The 15,415-nt window shown below is 55.3% G+C and overlaps 1 protein-coding gene across 14 annotated transcripts in view; it reads left to right on the plus strand.

The window, feature by feature from the left end:
- The window catches only part of RIMBP2 (RIMS binding protein 2), a 333,192-nt gene that overhangs the window by 289,606 nt on the left and 28,171 nt on the right, over positions 1 to 15,415 (plus strand). For 8 of the 14 annotated variants that reach the window (XM_037729912.1, XM_037729915.1, XM_017504520.2 and 5 more), the window contains 5 exons: positions 1,858 to 2,009; positions 3,055 to 3,504; positions 5,511 to 5,657; positions 11,378 to 11,536; positions 14,494 to 15,213. In XM_037729912.1, coding sequence (XP_037585840.1) covers positions 1,858 to 2,009; positions 3,055 to 3,504; positions 5,511 to 5,657; positions 11,378 to 11,536; positions 14,494 to 15,213 — 1,628 coding nt within the window. The remainder of the gene's footprint in view (positions 1 to 1,857; positions 2,010 to 3,054; positions 3,505 to 5,510; positions 5,658 to 11,377; positions 11,537 to 14,493; positions 15,214 to 15,415) is intronic. The other 6 variants (XM_017504525.2, XM_037729916.1, XM_037729918.1 and 3 more) reach the window with 1 other exon arrangement.

Here is a 15,415-nt window from a genome sequence, read left to right on the forward strand (position 1 = left end):
TACACAGACACCCCCACAGACCCACATATATCCACATATACCTACATGCACAAATACACGTACACACACACCCCACATACATACATACACCCACATACACCCACAGACACCCCCACAGACTCACATATACCCACATACGCCCACATGCACAAATACACATACACAGACACCCCCACAGACCCACATACACATACCCACATACGCCCACATGCACAAATACACAGAAACTCCCACAGACACATACGCCCACCCGCATATGACCACGTGCACAAATACACACACAGACCCACATACATGCACTCATACACAGGCACCCCCACAGGCACACACCCACATATACTCACATGCACATATACACATGCACACCCAAATGCACATACATACACCCCCACATATGCCCACATGCACAAATACACTTCCACAGACTCACATACATGCACCCACATGTACACATACACAGACACTCCCATGGACACACACCCACATATACCCACATGCACATATACACATATACCCCCACAGATCCACACACCCACATGCACATATACACATACACAGACAGCCACAGACACCCCCACAGACCCACAGACAAACCCATATACAACCACATGTCATATACACATACACAGATACCCCCACAGACCCACATACATACACTCACATGCACAAATACAGATACACACCCACAGACACTCTCACAGGCACGCACACATATACACACATTCACATACACATACACATACACAAGTACACATACACAAGTACACATACACCTACATATACACATACACAGACGCATATACACACATGTGTACACACATACACCCATATTCACACATATACCCACATACACATAACACACATATACCCACATACACATACACAAGTACACATACACACACCCACATATACACATATATACAGACACATATACACACATATGTATACACATACACCCACATACACACATATACCCACATACACATACACACACACATATATTCTCATACTCCCACATACACACATATGCATGTGCCCACATATACACACCCACATATACACATACATTGACTCACAGGCATGTACATCTATACACAGATACATACATACACACATACACTTACATCTATACACATATGTACATACATGCATATACACATGTACCTACCCATACACATCACACATACACAATTATATTCATGTATACACATACATACATTCACACATACACATTCACACACACATACACATTCACACACACGTACGCAAACACACAGAAGTGGATTTTCAGGTTCACCTGCGTCATCTGATCTGGTCTCCCTTCGTCTTTCCGTTTTGCTCAATTTGATGGGGTGGTAAAATGGGTAATAGGTCCAGGCAGAGGGGAGAGGGAGAGGAAAGGGGCAGAGAAGGTGAGAGCACGAGGGGCTGGCAGGGATTGCTTCTGGCCCAAATCTCTCTTCCGTTTTACCCGCGACATGCTGGCATCTTGTTAGCCCCCCTCTGAGCTAATCGTGTGGCTGCCTGGCCAGGCCTGAGACCCCTGGGCAGAGGTAGCTCTGTCAGGTCACACAGGCCGAGAGTGGGTAAGATGGTTCCACAGGCAATCCAGGCTTGCGTTCTCCAGAAGATGGTGACTAAATGCCGAATTTAAAGAAGTGCAGCTGTATGTCCTGGTAACTGTGCCCCGCCCCTACCCTCCCGCATCACCAGTTTCTGATTTGTTTCAACACTGTTCTCTTTCTCAGGTGACTTTACTGAATGCTCTCATTTCCAGGTGAGATGGGCAGAGCCCAGTCACGGCTCACCCGCCAGGGCCAGGCCCTGAACGGCTCCGTTCCCTTCTGTCCCTCCCAGGACCCCCAGCACCCCCACAAGACGTCACTGTCCAGGCTGGGGCGACCCCAGCCACCATCCGGGTCTCCTGGAAACCACCCGTGCTGACACCCACCGGGCTGTCCAACGGGGCAAACGTTACCGGCTACGGCGTGTATGCCAAAGGGCAGAGGGTGAGTTTTTGTTGGGCGGTGGGCCTTGTTAGGTGCTAATGCAGCAGGGACTGGCCTGATATTTGCCCAGTGGAGGAGGCAGGGCCCGCTCTTCCAGCGGTGATCACTGAAGGCACCCTCAGCCCCAAAGACTCCACCAGCAGGTAGGAAGCACCACCCACCCTGCCCCAGGGCTCCTTCCTCATTTCCAGCATTCCTACTACCTCCCTCCCCTCCTCCTCTGCCCTCCTCTGGGTACTAAAAATGCAGAAGAGTGGCCTCCAGTATCAGAACCTTCTTGATTGATGACTGGCTTATTAATTTCAACAAACCGAGCCTTAGCAAGATGCTACCAATGGCCGAAGTCATGTCCCTCCTTGAATACTGCCGGGTCTGCACGTTAACAGGTGACCAGGCCTTGACTCCAAAAAATGGGTATTTCCCTGGTGCCTGGTGTAGGGAACCAAGGACACCAGCCCCCACCCCTGCCTGGTGTGAAGTAGGAGCGTCTGCCCTTGGGGAGGGCTTGGGAAAACAGCTGCTCCTCAGCATACCCAGCTGTGCCTGCAGGAGCAGGGGTGACTTGGAAACAGAGGCAGTGCACCTGCCTGAGCTGCCTCCTGCAGACCCCTGTGCTCTGACGGGGGAAGCCCCAGCATGGCCTGGCCCCTGCAGGGGAGCCCTCAGCCCTGCCCTCTCTTACCAGGGCACGTTGGCCTCTGCCTGAGCCCCTCTCTTCCTTCCAGCTGTGGCAGGAATAAACCCGACACTACTCTGCTCTCTGGCCCCTGCATCCACCCAGAATGGGTCCAGAGGATGGGAGATAAATGGTTGACGTCACTGGCCTCCCTGGGAACTCCTACCACTGTTGGGGCCTGAGGTCTATGAGCCTGCCGCCGACCCCTTCCTGGAGCTTTCATACCTGGCAGGGTTGTTGGAGTTGGGGGCACTGGGCATGATCCTTTGCACCGGGCATCTGGCCTGAGGACTGGCCGGCTCCCCACGCAGGACTCATCTCGGGGGGCTCATCTCGGGCACCCGGCGAGCCAGCTCTGTCTGTCCACAGGTGGCTGAGGTCATCTTCCCCACGGCAGACAGCACAGCCGTGGAGCTCGTGCGACTGCGGAGCTTGGAGGCCAAGGGCGTGACCGTGCGGACCTTCTCCGCCCAAGGCGAGTCCATGGACTCCGCTGTCGCTGCCGTTCCCCCCGAGCTCCTGGTGCCTCCTACTCCCCACCCGAGATCTGCACCCCCATCGAAGCCATTAGCAAGTGCTGGAGTCCCCGATACCAAAGACGAGCACCTGCGTCCCCACGCCAGGATGGACGAGGCCTGGGAGCAGAGCCGCGCACCCGGCCCTGTGCACGGGCACACGCTGGAGCCGCCCGTGGGCCCCGGAAGGCGGTCGCCCTCACCCAGCCGCATCCTGCCGCAGCCACAGGGCACCCCCGTGTCCACCACAGTCGCCAAGGCCATGGCCCGGGAGGCCGCACAGAGGGTGGCCGAGAGCAGCAGGGTAAGGCTGGGGCTCCTGCCTTGATGGCTCCTCAGTCCCCCCGCCCCGTGGGATGGCCCCATCATCTCCCCAGCTCGTAGAGGGAGCTTTGCTGGCAGACCCCATCGTGTGCCTGATCCTGATTGAGTTAAACGGTGTTTTTTATTTACTGTGCTCTCAGCACTTTGGGAGGCTGACGCTGGCAGATCACCTGAACTCAGGAGCTCGAGACCCAGTATGTAGCCAGATAACTAAGGAAATGCCAGGTGCCCGCCTGGCTTAGAGAGCGGGCTCAGAAACACCCAGACTTGGGCCTCAGTGTGTGGCAAAGGGTCTGAGTTGCCCAGTGGAGTCGGCCAGGACCTACCTTCCTGAACTGGGTGCTTCCTAGTTCTGCTAGTTTCAGAGTCCGGGATACAGTGTGTGTGTGTGTGTGTGTGTGTGTGTGTGTGTGTGTAAATGCATACACACATCACTGATGTGCATATGCATATATGGACGAACACCCGTAGGTAGACGTATCTGTATGCATCCTCACATATGCAGCATCTCTACTTAGGTGTAGAAACACATATGGGTGTATAGGTACCTGTGTACATATTTGCAACAATCCAACTTTGCTGGGTCCAGGAGAGAGCCTTTGGATGGTGGTAGGGCTGTGTTCCAGATGATATATGCAGTGGAACATGCATTTTGGAGACACTGCCTGCAGAGGCAGAGGAATGCCTCCCATGCAGGGCAGGGGTAGTTGACGTGCAGCTGGGGGCAGACCGCTTGCCCGCACCCCCACCCAGAGCCCACTCTTGTCTCTCCTGGTGTGTGGAGCCGTTTCCACCTTTGAGGCAGCAGCACGGCCCTGGTGAGGCCCTCGCCCTGCTGGGTCAGCAGCCTGTAGGTCTCATGGGACCTACACCGTCCTCCTGTGAGCCTGCCTCTGGGCTGGGGGCCAGGTCAGGGAAACTGAGGCAGGACATGCACCCTGGGAGGTCAGTGCTGAGCAGTCCAGGTGCCTTTAGGAGGACAGAGAGGATGAGGGTGATGCTGGGCAGGGAGCCCCCTCCCACCCCTGCTGTCTTCTGGAGAGGGCCTGCCCTAGCAGCACCTTGGCATCTCTTGAAAAACTGGAAATCCCGACTCTTTTGTGAAATTCCCTAATTAATTCAATGTTGGCCACTAATAAAAACATCAGACATGGATGTGTGGCCTTTGTCTACAGAAACCCTTCAGAATGAGTGAGTTCACTGTGGCTCTGACTGGCTCATGGGGCAGGAGCCCAGGCCCGAGCTAGGGAAGTGGTGCTTCTGGGGAGGCCCTGGGCAGGACAGGGTGGCAGCCGCCCTGTAGGCTCTGCTCCACTCCAGTCCCAGGTCCCCAAGAAGGCTGTGAGGGCACGGAAGCCTGGGGTGAGGAAGAAAGCAGACACTTCCAAGTCCTGTGCTTCAGGCAAATGTGAATCAATCAAAGTATTAACAAAGGCAGGCAAAGGGGACCAGCGAGGGAGTGAGGTGTCATCGTATCCAAATGTTACCTCAAAGGGTAAAAAAAGGCTGTGCTCGGTGGCTCATGCCTGTAATCACAGCACTTTGGGAGGCTGAGGTGGGAGGATCACCTGAGCTCAGGAGTTCGAGACCAGCTTCGCCAACATGGTGAAACCCCGTCTCCACTAAAAATACAAAATTTGGCCGGGCGTGGTGGTGGGCAGCTGTAGTTCCAGCTACTTGAGAGGCTGAGGCAGGAGAATCGCTTGAACCTGGGAAGCGAGGTTGTAGCGAGTTATGATCGTGCCACTGCACTCCAGCCTGGACACAGAGTAAGACTCTGTCTCAAAAAAAAAAAAAAAAAAGAGATTCTGGTGGGTATGGGGCAGGGAGAGGCGGGCAGAGCTGGGCCCAGAGCAGTGTGTGGGGGGGTCCCTGGCCAGGCGCTGAGGGTGCTAGAGGTTTGGCGAGTGTAGGCGGGGCTGAGCTGGCTGACAGCGGCCTCCCGAGAGCCCCAGCTCACCTGCGCGCCTCCTTTCTCTTTCCAAGTTAGAGAAAAGGAGCGTCTTCCTAGAGAGAAGCAGTGCGGGCCAGTACGCTGCCTCTGACGAGGAGGACGTCTACGACTCCCCTGGCTTCAAGAGGAGGGGCGCCTCGGTGGACGACTTCCTGAAAGGCTCTGAACTCGGCAAGCAGGTGAGTGCGGGCTGGGCCCACACCCCCCTCCTGGTGGGCACAGGCTGGGAGTGGGCCCCGTAAAGATCAAGAGATATGGGCACTTTCCCTGATACTTCTGGGTCCCTGAGAGAGAGACAGATGGCCAGCCGGGGTCTCAAGTCATGCTAGATTTCTAAAGTTTAGGCTTAAAGGTGCCTGTGCACATGTCCTCATTGGGGACAGTTTTAAAAGCCTAAATGCTGGGCTTCCACCCTCCCCCCAGCACCATCCTGGTATCCGGTCATGGCGGCGGTTCTGTGGGTCCTGGTCTCAGTTCAGGCAGAACCTGCCATTCGCTTATTCCCCTCCGTTAACTGGGCAGAGGTTTGTTGGACATCTGTGTGCCAGGGAAGCCTCATGGGAGACAAAGGTAACACGGTCAGGATTCGTCCTTCACAGGAGCAAAACCTTGGAGCTGGGCTCGTAAGGAAGACTTCAGCCAGTTTGTGGTTTATGTCTAATTTCCGATCATGTATATTCTAGTGGAAATGTCCTTGGTGCTATAAAGAGCTAAAATCGGACAACAGGAGGGACTGGGAATAACCCAGGGCCTGGGGAAAGCTGACTCTCGGGAGCTTATAGACGCTGTAGATATCAGGTCGTGCATACCCTCTGTACGCGCTCCCATGCAAGGCGGCTCACACCCAGAGTGGGGACTGGCATTCTCAGGCCCGGGTGTACGTCCTGGCTGGTTACAAACCACAAGTGGGCAAGTCCCCTGACTCCTCCAGCCATGGGGGTCTTCATCTGGAAGATCAAAGCCATTCAGAAACAGAATGTCCACATAATCATGGCTGTGATGACAAAGACGCTTAGCTGCCCACGTCATGGGCAGTCTGCAGGAGGAGGCTGCCAGGGGAATCTGGCTCTCCATTGTGTCAGGGGTCTTGGCTCCTCTCTTGCATGCTCTGGGCCTTTCTCTCACGGTTACAGAGTAGCTGCCATAGCTCTCCTGTGAGAGCACCCCAAGAAGGAAGAAAGGGATGGATGGAACCCAGACTCGCATCAGTCAGACTTTCCATGACATCTCCCTGACCAGATTGAGCTCACGTGGCCACTACCAGACAGGGACCGGATTGTGGCAGATGGCTTATCCGTGATGTGTCATCCAGAAGCCCACCGGGAGGGCTTCGTGGTAGAAAGGAGAACTTTATTGGTGGTATCAGCCTGCAGAGCAGGAAGAGGGAGGCTCTGGCATGTGCTGAGGATACTGTCTCTGAAGAGGGGAGGGCAGGTGGTTTTTACGCCTCACAGGGTCCACGTTACACAGGGAGTCAGGGAGTTGCGTGCATTCAGGTTGGGGGAAAAGCTGCCCTTCCCTCCAAGGGGAGTCCCCCACATGCGCAGTGAGTAGACGTAGCTGTAGCATCCTCCATGTGCACTGCAGGGCAGGGTTTTGCTGTTAGAATGAGGTGGAATTGGCTCTTTCATCAAAAGGTGAACCCCAGCACTCAACGCCTAAGCTAAACAGGCCTCAGATAAGCCGAAACTGACGTGATGTCTACAGTCGCTTATCTGAAAAGAGTGTGGTCCTCCGCCCCGTCGGAGGTGCATGGTCTGGGTTGTAATTGAGAGCTGGGAGGAGTTAGCCCTCCTCCACAGCTCCTGTTGCTTGGGAGTTTAGCAAGAGTGTGAGTTTTCTTGCAGCGTAGGAATTTAGACAGCTGCCGAGCCAGCCAGGCCTCGAACCCTGGGTCCCAGCTAACTTTTATTTCCCTAAGCTTCGGGGCCATCTCAGCTGAGAAAGAGGTATTTGTTTTGGTCTTTTGGGTCATAGATGCTTCATTTTCTTGGTGCTGGGCCCTGGATGAGTTCAGGAAATAGGATTTCTGCTGACGGTTGTACTGGTCTGCTGGGGCTGCCGTCACAGAGTACCACAGATCAGGTGGCTCAAACATCCGAAGTCTGTTTCTCACGGTGCTGGGGGCTGGAAGCCCAGGAGCGAGGCACCTGCAGGGTTGGTTTCCCTGGAGGCCTCCTGAGGCCTGCAGACCGTACCTCCTCCTTGAGCCCTCAGATGGCCTCTTCTCTGTACATCCCTGCTGTCTTTCCTCTTTGTATAAGGAAAGCAGCCCAATCACATTATGTCCTGCCATCACGATGTCATTTAATCTTAATCTCACTGGTGGTTAAGGCTTCGACATCTGAATGGGGTGGGGCGGGGCAGGGAAATACAACTTAGTCCATCGCAAATGTGGAGCCAGCAAGCCCGGCCACCACAGCGCAGGTTCTGTGGGGCTTTTTGTATGTTAGATGGCACGCCAGACACAACGGGTGCATAGTAAGTGCTCAGTAAATGTAAGCTCTTATTTTATGTCTACAGGGAAACTGAGGCCTGCAGAATTAAGAATTCTTGTCCACGATTACGCAGATGGTCTTCTAACAGAGCTGGAATGATATTAGAATGGAGGCTTGGAGAATACCTGTTTCCATGCCTTTTCCAGCGTGCCGTGTTTTCTCTACCTGTCCAGGAGTGACTCATTACATTCCCTGACCTCTGCTCAGCTTTTAAACCCGGAGAAAAGGCTGGGGCACTTGTCCTCTGCAGGGGACCCACACCCCCGTTGGTTTTTGAGATCAGCATTCAGCACTGTCTTATGGCAACCATGGCCCCAGGCAGCCACGGAGCCCTTGACGTGTGGCAGGTGTGACCGAGGCCCTGAATGTTTACTTCTATAAAATTAGTTACAGATTAGTTTACATGTAAACAGTCACAAGTGGCTGATGGCCACTATTGCTGATGCCCTGCTCTGAATGACCACACATGCCACAAGAGAGGACTTTATCTAGATAAGAGTAGAAGCACCGTGGCAGAAACACAGCTCTGAGCTTCCGAGTGCCTCTCTGTCCCTCTGATGAGACCGCGGAGGAAGTCCGCTTGGCCAAGCACACTGTTTCCATGTTTTCGTGCTTGCTTTCTTTTTTAACAGAGCAAACAGGTCTGTTTCTATGAAAATTTAAAGAGCATTAATATTTAGCAGCATTGTTTTATGTTGCGTTCATTTATCTGACAAGTGATACTTGTTTTTCATTTACAGTTGAGATATTTTCTTTAAAAGTAACATTAAATATTGATTCGATTTGAAGAATGCAGATGGCGTCTGGCTGCGTGACGCATCACGACGCGGGTGGGGGTGGCTGAAGTTGAGCTGGTGCACAGACCGCTGGCTTTGCAGGAAGCGTTCCCTGACCGCCGGCTTCCCCCCACTGTCCGCCCTGTCATGTGCTCCCTTACCCCCCGTGCTGTCCCATCTGCTCAGAGTCACTGACGTCCTAACTGGTGGAAGCTGCCACTTTCAGTTGACTACGGTATTGCTAGTGTTTCACACATAGTAGGTGCTCAATGAATAACTGTCAAATGAATGAATGAGAGAAGGAAGGCTGAGGGTAGCCGGCACGCTTACGCTGAAAAAAATCACCTCCATTCTTCTAATATTGCAAATGTATTTTCATAAGTCCACAATGAGAAATGCTTACTATACCCATAAATAATATCTTCAGTTATCTATTTTTAAAAGTATTTCACTGACCAGGTGCAGGTCTTGATGACTGGATATGGGCCCATATTGTGTAAAGACTGTCACACATGGCCAGGCGTGGTGGCGCATGCTGTATTCCCAGCACTTTGGGAGGCCAAGGCAGGTGGGGCGCTTGAGGTCAGGAGTTCAAGACCAGCCTGGCCAACATGGTGAAATCCTGTCTCCACTAAAAATAAAGTTAGCTGGGTGTGGAGGTGGGTGCCTGTGATCTCAGCTACTCAAGAGGCTGAGGCATGAGAATGGCTTGTACCTGGGAGGTAGTGGTTTCACTGAACTGAGATCACAACACCACACTCCAGTCTGGGCAACAGGGTGAGATAAAATAAAAAGAAGACTGTCCCAGTTAAGTTAATCAGCATACCCATGCTGAACACGAGGCCCCCAGAACCTGCTCCGCACGTAACCGAAAGTCTCCACCCTTATGAAATCTCAGGAAATAGGCTTTCAGAGGAATCTGCGATTTTTCGTCTGGGGAAGCAGAGGTGGTTCGCTGAGTGGCAAGACTGAAGCTTGCTGTAGTGACAGTCAAAATCCTTGGGAGGCTTTGCCTCAGCTTCTCTGTAAGTGAAATTTATAGCCATGGACCTCCTGCGGGATATGGGCTCAGCACCTCCCCTCTGCCCATGGAGGGCTGCCTGCCAGCATTCTCCACTGAGGACTGGACATGGCCCTGTGTCTCCCAAGGAGACACCTGCTTGGTGGAGTTCGGAGGCCGTGTTCTCTGTCAGCAGAGGCGGGCCCAGCCATTGCTTACTGGCTGAGCACCTTCGGACAGTCACTGGGCATCTCACTCTTCTTAGAATACTAGTCCAGGAGTGGGGAGGGCTGACCTCAAGCATCTGGCTAGTGCTGGACACCTACTTCCATCCCAAGAGTTGGCCCCTAGCTCACTGCTGGGTTGAATAAAGTGAGACTGTGTTGTGGCACAGGAAGTCCCTGCCTGGGAGTCTCAGGGGGGCCTCATGAGATGCAGTTTCACCTTTGTTTATCCATGTAAACCCTGCTCGCTTCATGCCTTCCACTTGGTGCCCAGTTGGAAGCGTCAGGGCTGGCGTAGCTCAGAGGCTAGTGCTGCAGACGGCCTAGCCAGGGCCCTTCCATCCTCCCTCTCGCTGGCTCGGGGCAGGCACATCTTTGTCTAGGTTAGTAGCTGACACCAAAGTATTGTTTAAACAAATATGCCACAGAATGCTATTGAATGTCTTCATCTTGCCACCCACCAGCAAAATCAACTGTTCTTAACACCATGTAGCAAAAGCAGATATCTTTATGGTGTTGCGTTCATAAATCTGAGCACATCAGAGCGTGTGGTTTGAGTTGTTGAAGCTTTACTTATTTCACTTTAAACACCATTACCACATGACGGGGCACTTTCTCTGTGAGTGGAAACCCAGCTGCTGCTGCTGGCACCAGGATGCTGATCTCAAAATCCAATGGGGTATGGGTCCCACACAAAGTGCTCCAGCCTTTTCTCTGGGTTTAAAACCTGAGCAGAGGTCGGGGAAGGCGCTGATTCACTCCTGGATAGGTGGAGAAGACGTGGCATGTTGGAAAATGCCTGGGAACAGATATTCTACAGGCCTCCATTTCAGCCTAATTCCAGCTCTGTTAGAAGACCATCTGCATAATCATGGACAAAAATTCAAAAATTCTCAGTTCTGTGGGCCTTAGCTTCCCTGTATACGTGAAATAATGAGAGTCCACCAGGGCTGTCGCCGTCTCCAAGCTGCTGTGTTACTAGGTGGCCTCGCATCTAAAGATGCTGCCCCCAGCCTCCACCCGGAGGCCCTGCTGTCTGCACAACCTTCACCTGGAGCCGAGGCCAGGCTGGGGCTGGAGGAGCACACAGACTGTATGGTGGCTCCACCTCCTGCCAGGCTGGGCTGTCTGCCAACGTCTCTGTGTGTGTGTCAGGCAATGTGGCATGTTTTAAAACCAAAGTGCCCTTTTATGGTGCAGGTACACCCCCCTTACCACCATCCCGGCCCCTCACACAACGCTGGATCCCGTGTGCACCTGCTGGGCCCCGATCCCCACTGTCACCAGAGTGTGGAGGCTTTGTTCAGCCAATAAGCTGGAGAAGCCGAGGGTGTCCGGAAATGGACCATTCTGCCCACGTGTCTTACAAGCCCCTCAGTCGCCCCTCTTCTTGGCCCCCAGCCCCACTGTTGCCATGGAGACGAGTACCACACGGAGAGCAGCCGGGGGTCTGACCTCTCAGACATCATGGAGGAAGACGAGGAGGAGCTGTATTCCGAAATGCAGCTGGAAGATGGGGGAAGGAGGCGGCCCAGCGGCACGTCCCACAATGCCCTCAAGGTGAGCGGTGGGGGGAGGGGCACTGTGCACTGTCCCCAGAGTAGCTCCATCCTCGTCCCTCTGCTGGGGCTGGTGAGGCTGGCTCCAGAGGGGCCTTGCCCTGCCACCAGTAGCCCTCGGATTTGGATTCGCTTCTTTCTCACTATTGAATCTGCATTCGGGAATTACCTCCACTCCCGTCTTGCTCTTTGCCAAAAGGTTTGGGTAAAGGAGTTTAGGGGAATCCATTTGGCAGCCTCCAGGGGGCACCCAGCTCTGACAGGAACTGGAGTGGGAGGGATAGAACAAAGAAGACCCCCTGCCACCTGTAGCCTTAAGTCTCATCTTAAGAAAATCTGCAGCTGAGAGTGCACAAATCAGCCTCTAAGTCTGAGGTGGAGGCTGGACTGTGTGGTCGTGGTCGGCAGGGAGCTCCTTAGAGGAGGGGACTGCGGTGGACCCTGCTGGGTGGTGGGCGGGAGTCAAGCGCAGTGACGTTGGAGGAGATGGGCGTGGAGGACGGGCTGGCCCGCTTCTGATCATGCCGGCCTCACAGACAGGCTGGAGGCTCCATGCACCTGCTCAGACCACTTCCGCTAGACCCGAGTGCTAGACCTCCTGCTCTGGCAGAGGCCATCAGCCAGGGGTCGATGGGAGGTTACCTGCAGGAATATTGAGCTCAAGGAGGGTAGGTTTCCCCTCCATGTGGCTTTCCCTCATTCCTGGCCTCTGGGAGACTTGGCCGCCGCTGCTGTGATTGCTGGGCGGTGTGCTCCAACTCCTCAGTGTGGGATGACCCGTTCCAGGCACCAGGCCCTGTGCAAGGCTGAGGGGTGCCCTCTGCAGGTCCCAACCTCACGGCACACAGACAAAGGGCAGGCAATTGGTGGGAGCTTTGTGGGTTTTCCAAATGAAAAAGGCCTTGGTGAGGAAGATCCCCCGGGCGAAGCTTCCTGGCCCGGCTTTCTCCAGGAACACAGGGCGTGCATTTTGAATGGTGGACAGAAGGCTCATCCAAATCTGGCCTGCCGACTCGGTGCCTACTTGCATAGAGAAGACTGACTTATGTTCTCCCGCAATGGCCCTGGCAGGGCCTTGGGGATGTCCTGTCACCAAAGAACATGCCAGATCTTATGCAAACCCTGCATGGCGCAGCACGCACAGCCCCGCATTCCACCCTGCCGCTCCCGGGGATACCCCACAGCCGGTTCACACCAGCCTTTCCGGAGTGGTCCAGTCCGGCCCATGGCCCCTCTGTGTGCCCCAGTGCCAGGAGCACCCAGAAAGTACCCATGAGTCAGGCCTGCTGGTCTTCCCATGTCCCTGACGCCCCTCCTTTTGACAGAGGAAGAGCCGGGATGAGGCTTTGTGCAACTTGCATAGTAGAGAAATCATGTTATCTTCTCTCCTCAGGAGGTGGCCCAGGGTCAAGTGAATTCGTCATAAAGGTGCTGGGCAGAACACCCCCCCCAACACACACAGACACAGCCTCACCCGCTCTACCTCTCAGCAACTTGGGGATCGCCGGGGTTGGGGCTCAGCCAGGATGGCAGCAGCCTCCCTCTCCCAGCCACAGGGTGCCGTCAGTTTTTAGAAATCATGTAGGCTGATCTGGATTTCTGGATTCTCTTTGGAGAATCATGGGTCATCACGGAACTCTGGCCACTCAGGGCACACGTTTGGCAGTGGGGAGCTGTGGCAGAACTCGGCCCTCAAGGGCACGGAATGCATTCGTTCAGCCCCTGCTGACCGGGTTTACTTATCCCACCTGCCTGGGGAAGTGCCCGGGGTTGTCCTCCCTGTACTCCGAGGATGGTTTGTTTTCGGCATCCTTATTCGCTCCAGTATTAGCTAATGTTCCCCGAACCTGCAGGAGGTGAAGGGAGAGAGCTGGCGGCGGCAGCGTGTGTGTGCCCAGCGCCTCCTCGCCCGGCCCGTGCAAGCCTCAGGGCCACTGCAGCCCCTGCACTGGGCAAATCCCGCATGGCCTCTGAGCTCAAGGGGCCCAAGGCCAGAGACACACAGGTTGCCCTTTTCTGTGCCCACGTGGCTCATCTCTACCAAGCATCCCCAGGGCCAATGGCCAGGAGCCAGGGACATACTTTGGGCAGTCAGCTAAGCCCCTTCAAAGGAGAGACCAGTCAGGAGTCCTTCATCGTGAGAACACACTCTTCAGGTAGAGGGCGAGTTGAGGGCTGTTCCTGGCGAAATGATGACATGTAGACAGGCCACAGAAGAGCCACGGACACTGGTGAAACAGAGCCCAGTGTGGCCAGCTCCATGCCACCAGCTAGAGACCGTGGTGGCTCAGGTGTGGCTCTCAGGGACCCCAAAATGTAGGGTGCAGAGGAGACAGGCAGACACCAGTCCTTTGCTGACACAGACTCTGCACGATGGTGTGCAGGTGCTGGTGGCAGGGCCGGGGATGGTGTGGTTTCATGCAGGTTGTATCTTAGCAGGGAGAAAGGTGACACGTCAGCCTAACCAGAAAGGCCTGCCGAGGGTGCCGAGCACTGGCAGAGAAGCAGACCCAGTGGATGGCCAGGGCAGGCCAAGCTCCGTCTGGTGGACTATCTCTGCTCGTGCTCAGCCTCCAGCGGCAGCTGCCCTCAGGGTTTCTGAGGTTGTAGCCGCGGGCGTTCCCCCCTGGCACTGTAGCCACACCCACCCCCACAGCAGCAGTGCTGCCAGCATCTGACCTGCCCTCTCCTTGGCTGGATGCATGGCGCTGGCTCCTGCCCGGCCTGCTAGCTCTGCGTGTGCCCTGCCTCGGCCTCCACCCCGCACCGGCCCGTAACCCTTTCTGTCTTCATTCCAGAGCCCTCCACGGCATGCTCTGGCCCGAGTAGACGCATGCTCCCCCCTTGCTGCCTCCAGAACTAATTCTGTCTGTGTTTTCTTTCCTCCCCCGGCCCCCACTTCATGTTGGCCACACACTGTCTTTCCCGCACCTGCTCTTGACACACCACCCCCGTCAGGAGTGCACTGAGCATAGGACCTCTGAAGGCGCTTTCTGGGAGCAGCCCGAGTTTCCCCACCAGCCCCAGCACAGGAAGAGACTTTTCAGTATCCCCGAAGTAGCGGAAGAGGACGGGGAGTGCTGCGGGCTGCTGCACAAGCAGGGTGCGGGGCCGGCCTCCAGGGCCAGGACCGGGCTGGCCAGAGAGCGCAGGCCCGGCAGGCCCTACCGGGGCGACGAGGGCCCTCGGGGCTCCTGGCTCCCGGTGAAGCACAGGGGCTCGGGGGCTGTCCCCCACGCGGAGGACTTCCTTCTAGAAGACAGGGGCTGTCGGTTCAGCCGCTCAGCCACTCGGAGCCCGGACAGCGGCCTGGACTGTGGCAGTGAAGAGGAGGAGTCGAGGTTTGGTTTTGGAAACACCGCGGCCATGTGCAGCCCCGGCCCCAGCCACTGTCCCTGCAGGAGGGCCCTGAGGCCGCTGCTGGCCCGGCGGCGGACGCTGACCCGGCAGAACAGCGTCGAGGAGGACTTTGGGGAGCAGGTGGGCCTTGGTGGCATCCTCAGGAGCAACGACCCCCAGCCCAGCCCGGAGAGGCTGCTCCCCAGGAAGCACAGCTGGGGCGAGCCCACCGAGCACCAAGATTTTCGGGGTGTCTGGAAGAAAAGCATAACCATGCCTGACAGTAGGGCAGCTGCCCAACACGCAAAGCCACCTCCCAGAGTCGTACAAGGCTCCCCGGTGTGTGACGTAAACCTCCTTTTCACAGCCACTTGCCCAACCAATCCGTTCCATTCTCTCATTGGTTTTCCGTTTGCTCTCGAGTCCGTCCCGGGGACCCTGCTGCCGGCTCTCTTTCGTTTTCCCTGCATTTTTGATTTCTCAAGTCCCGTTTGCTTCCCAATCTTTTGACCATGCTGAAGATTTCTTTACTTTGCTTAGT

This window comes from Cebus imitator, unplaced genomic scaffold (genome assembly GCF_001604975.1).
Source record: "Cebus imitator isolate Cc_AM_T3 unplaced genomic scaffold, Cebus_imitator-1.0 Scaffold323, whole genome shotgun sequence".
Classification (NCBI taxonomy): Eukaryota; Metazoa; Chordata; class Mammalia; order Primates; family Cebidae; genus Cebus; species Cebus imitator.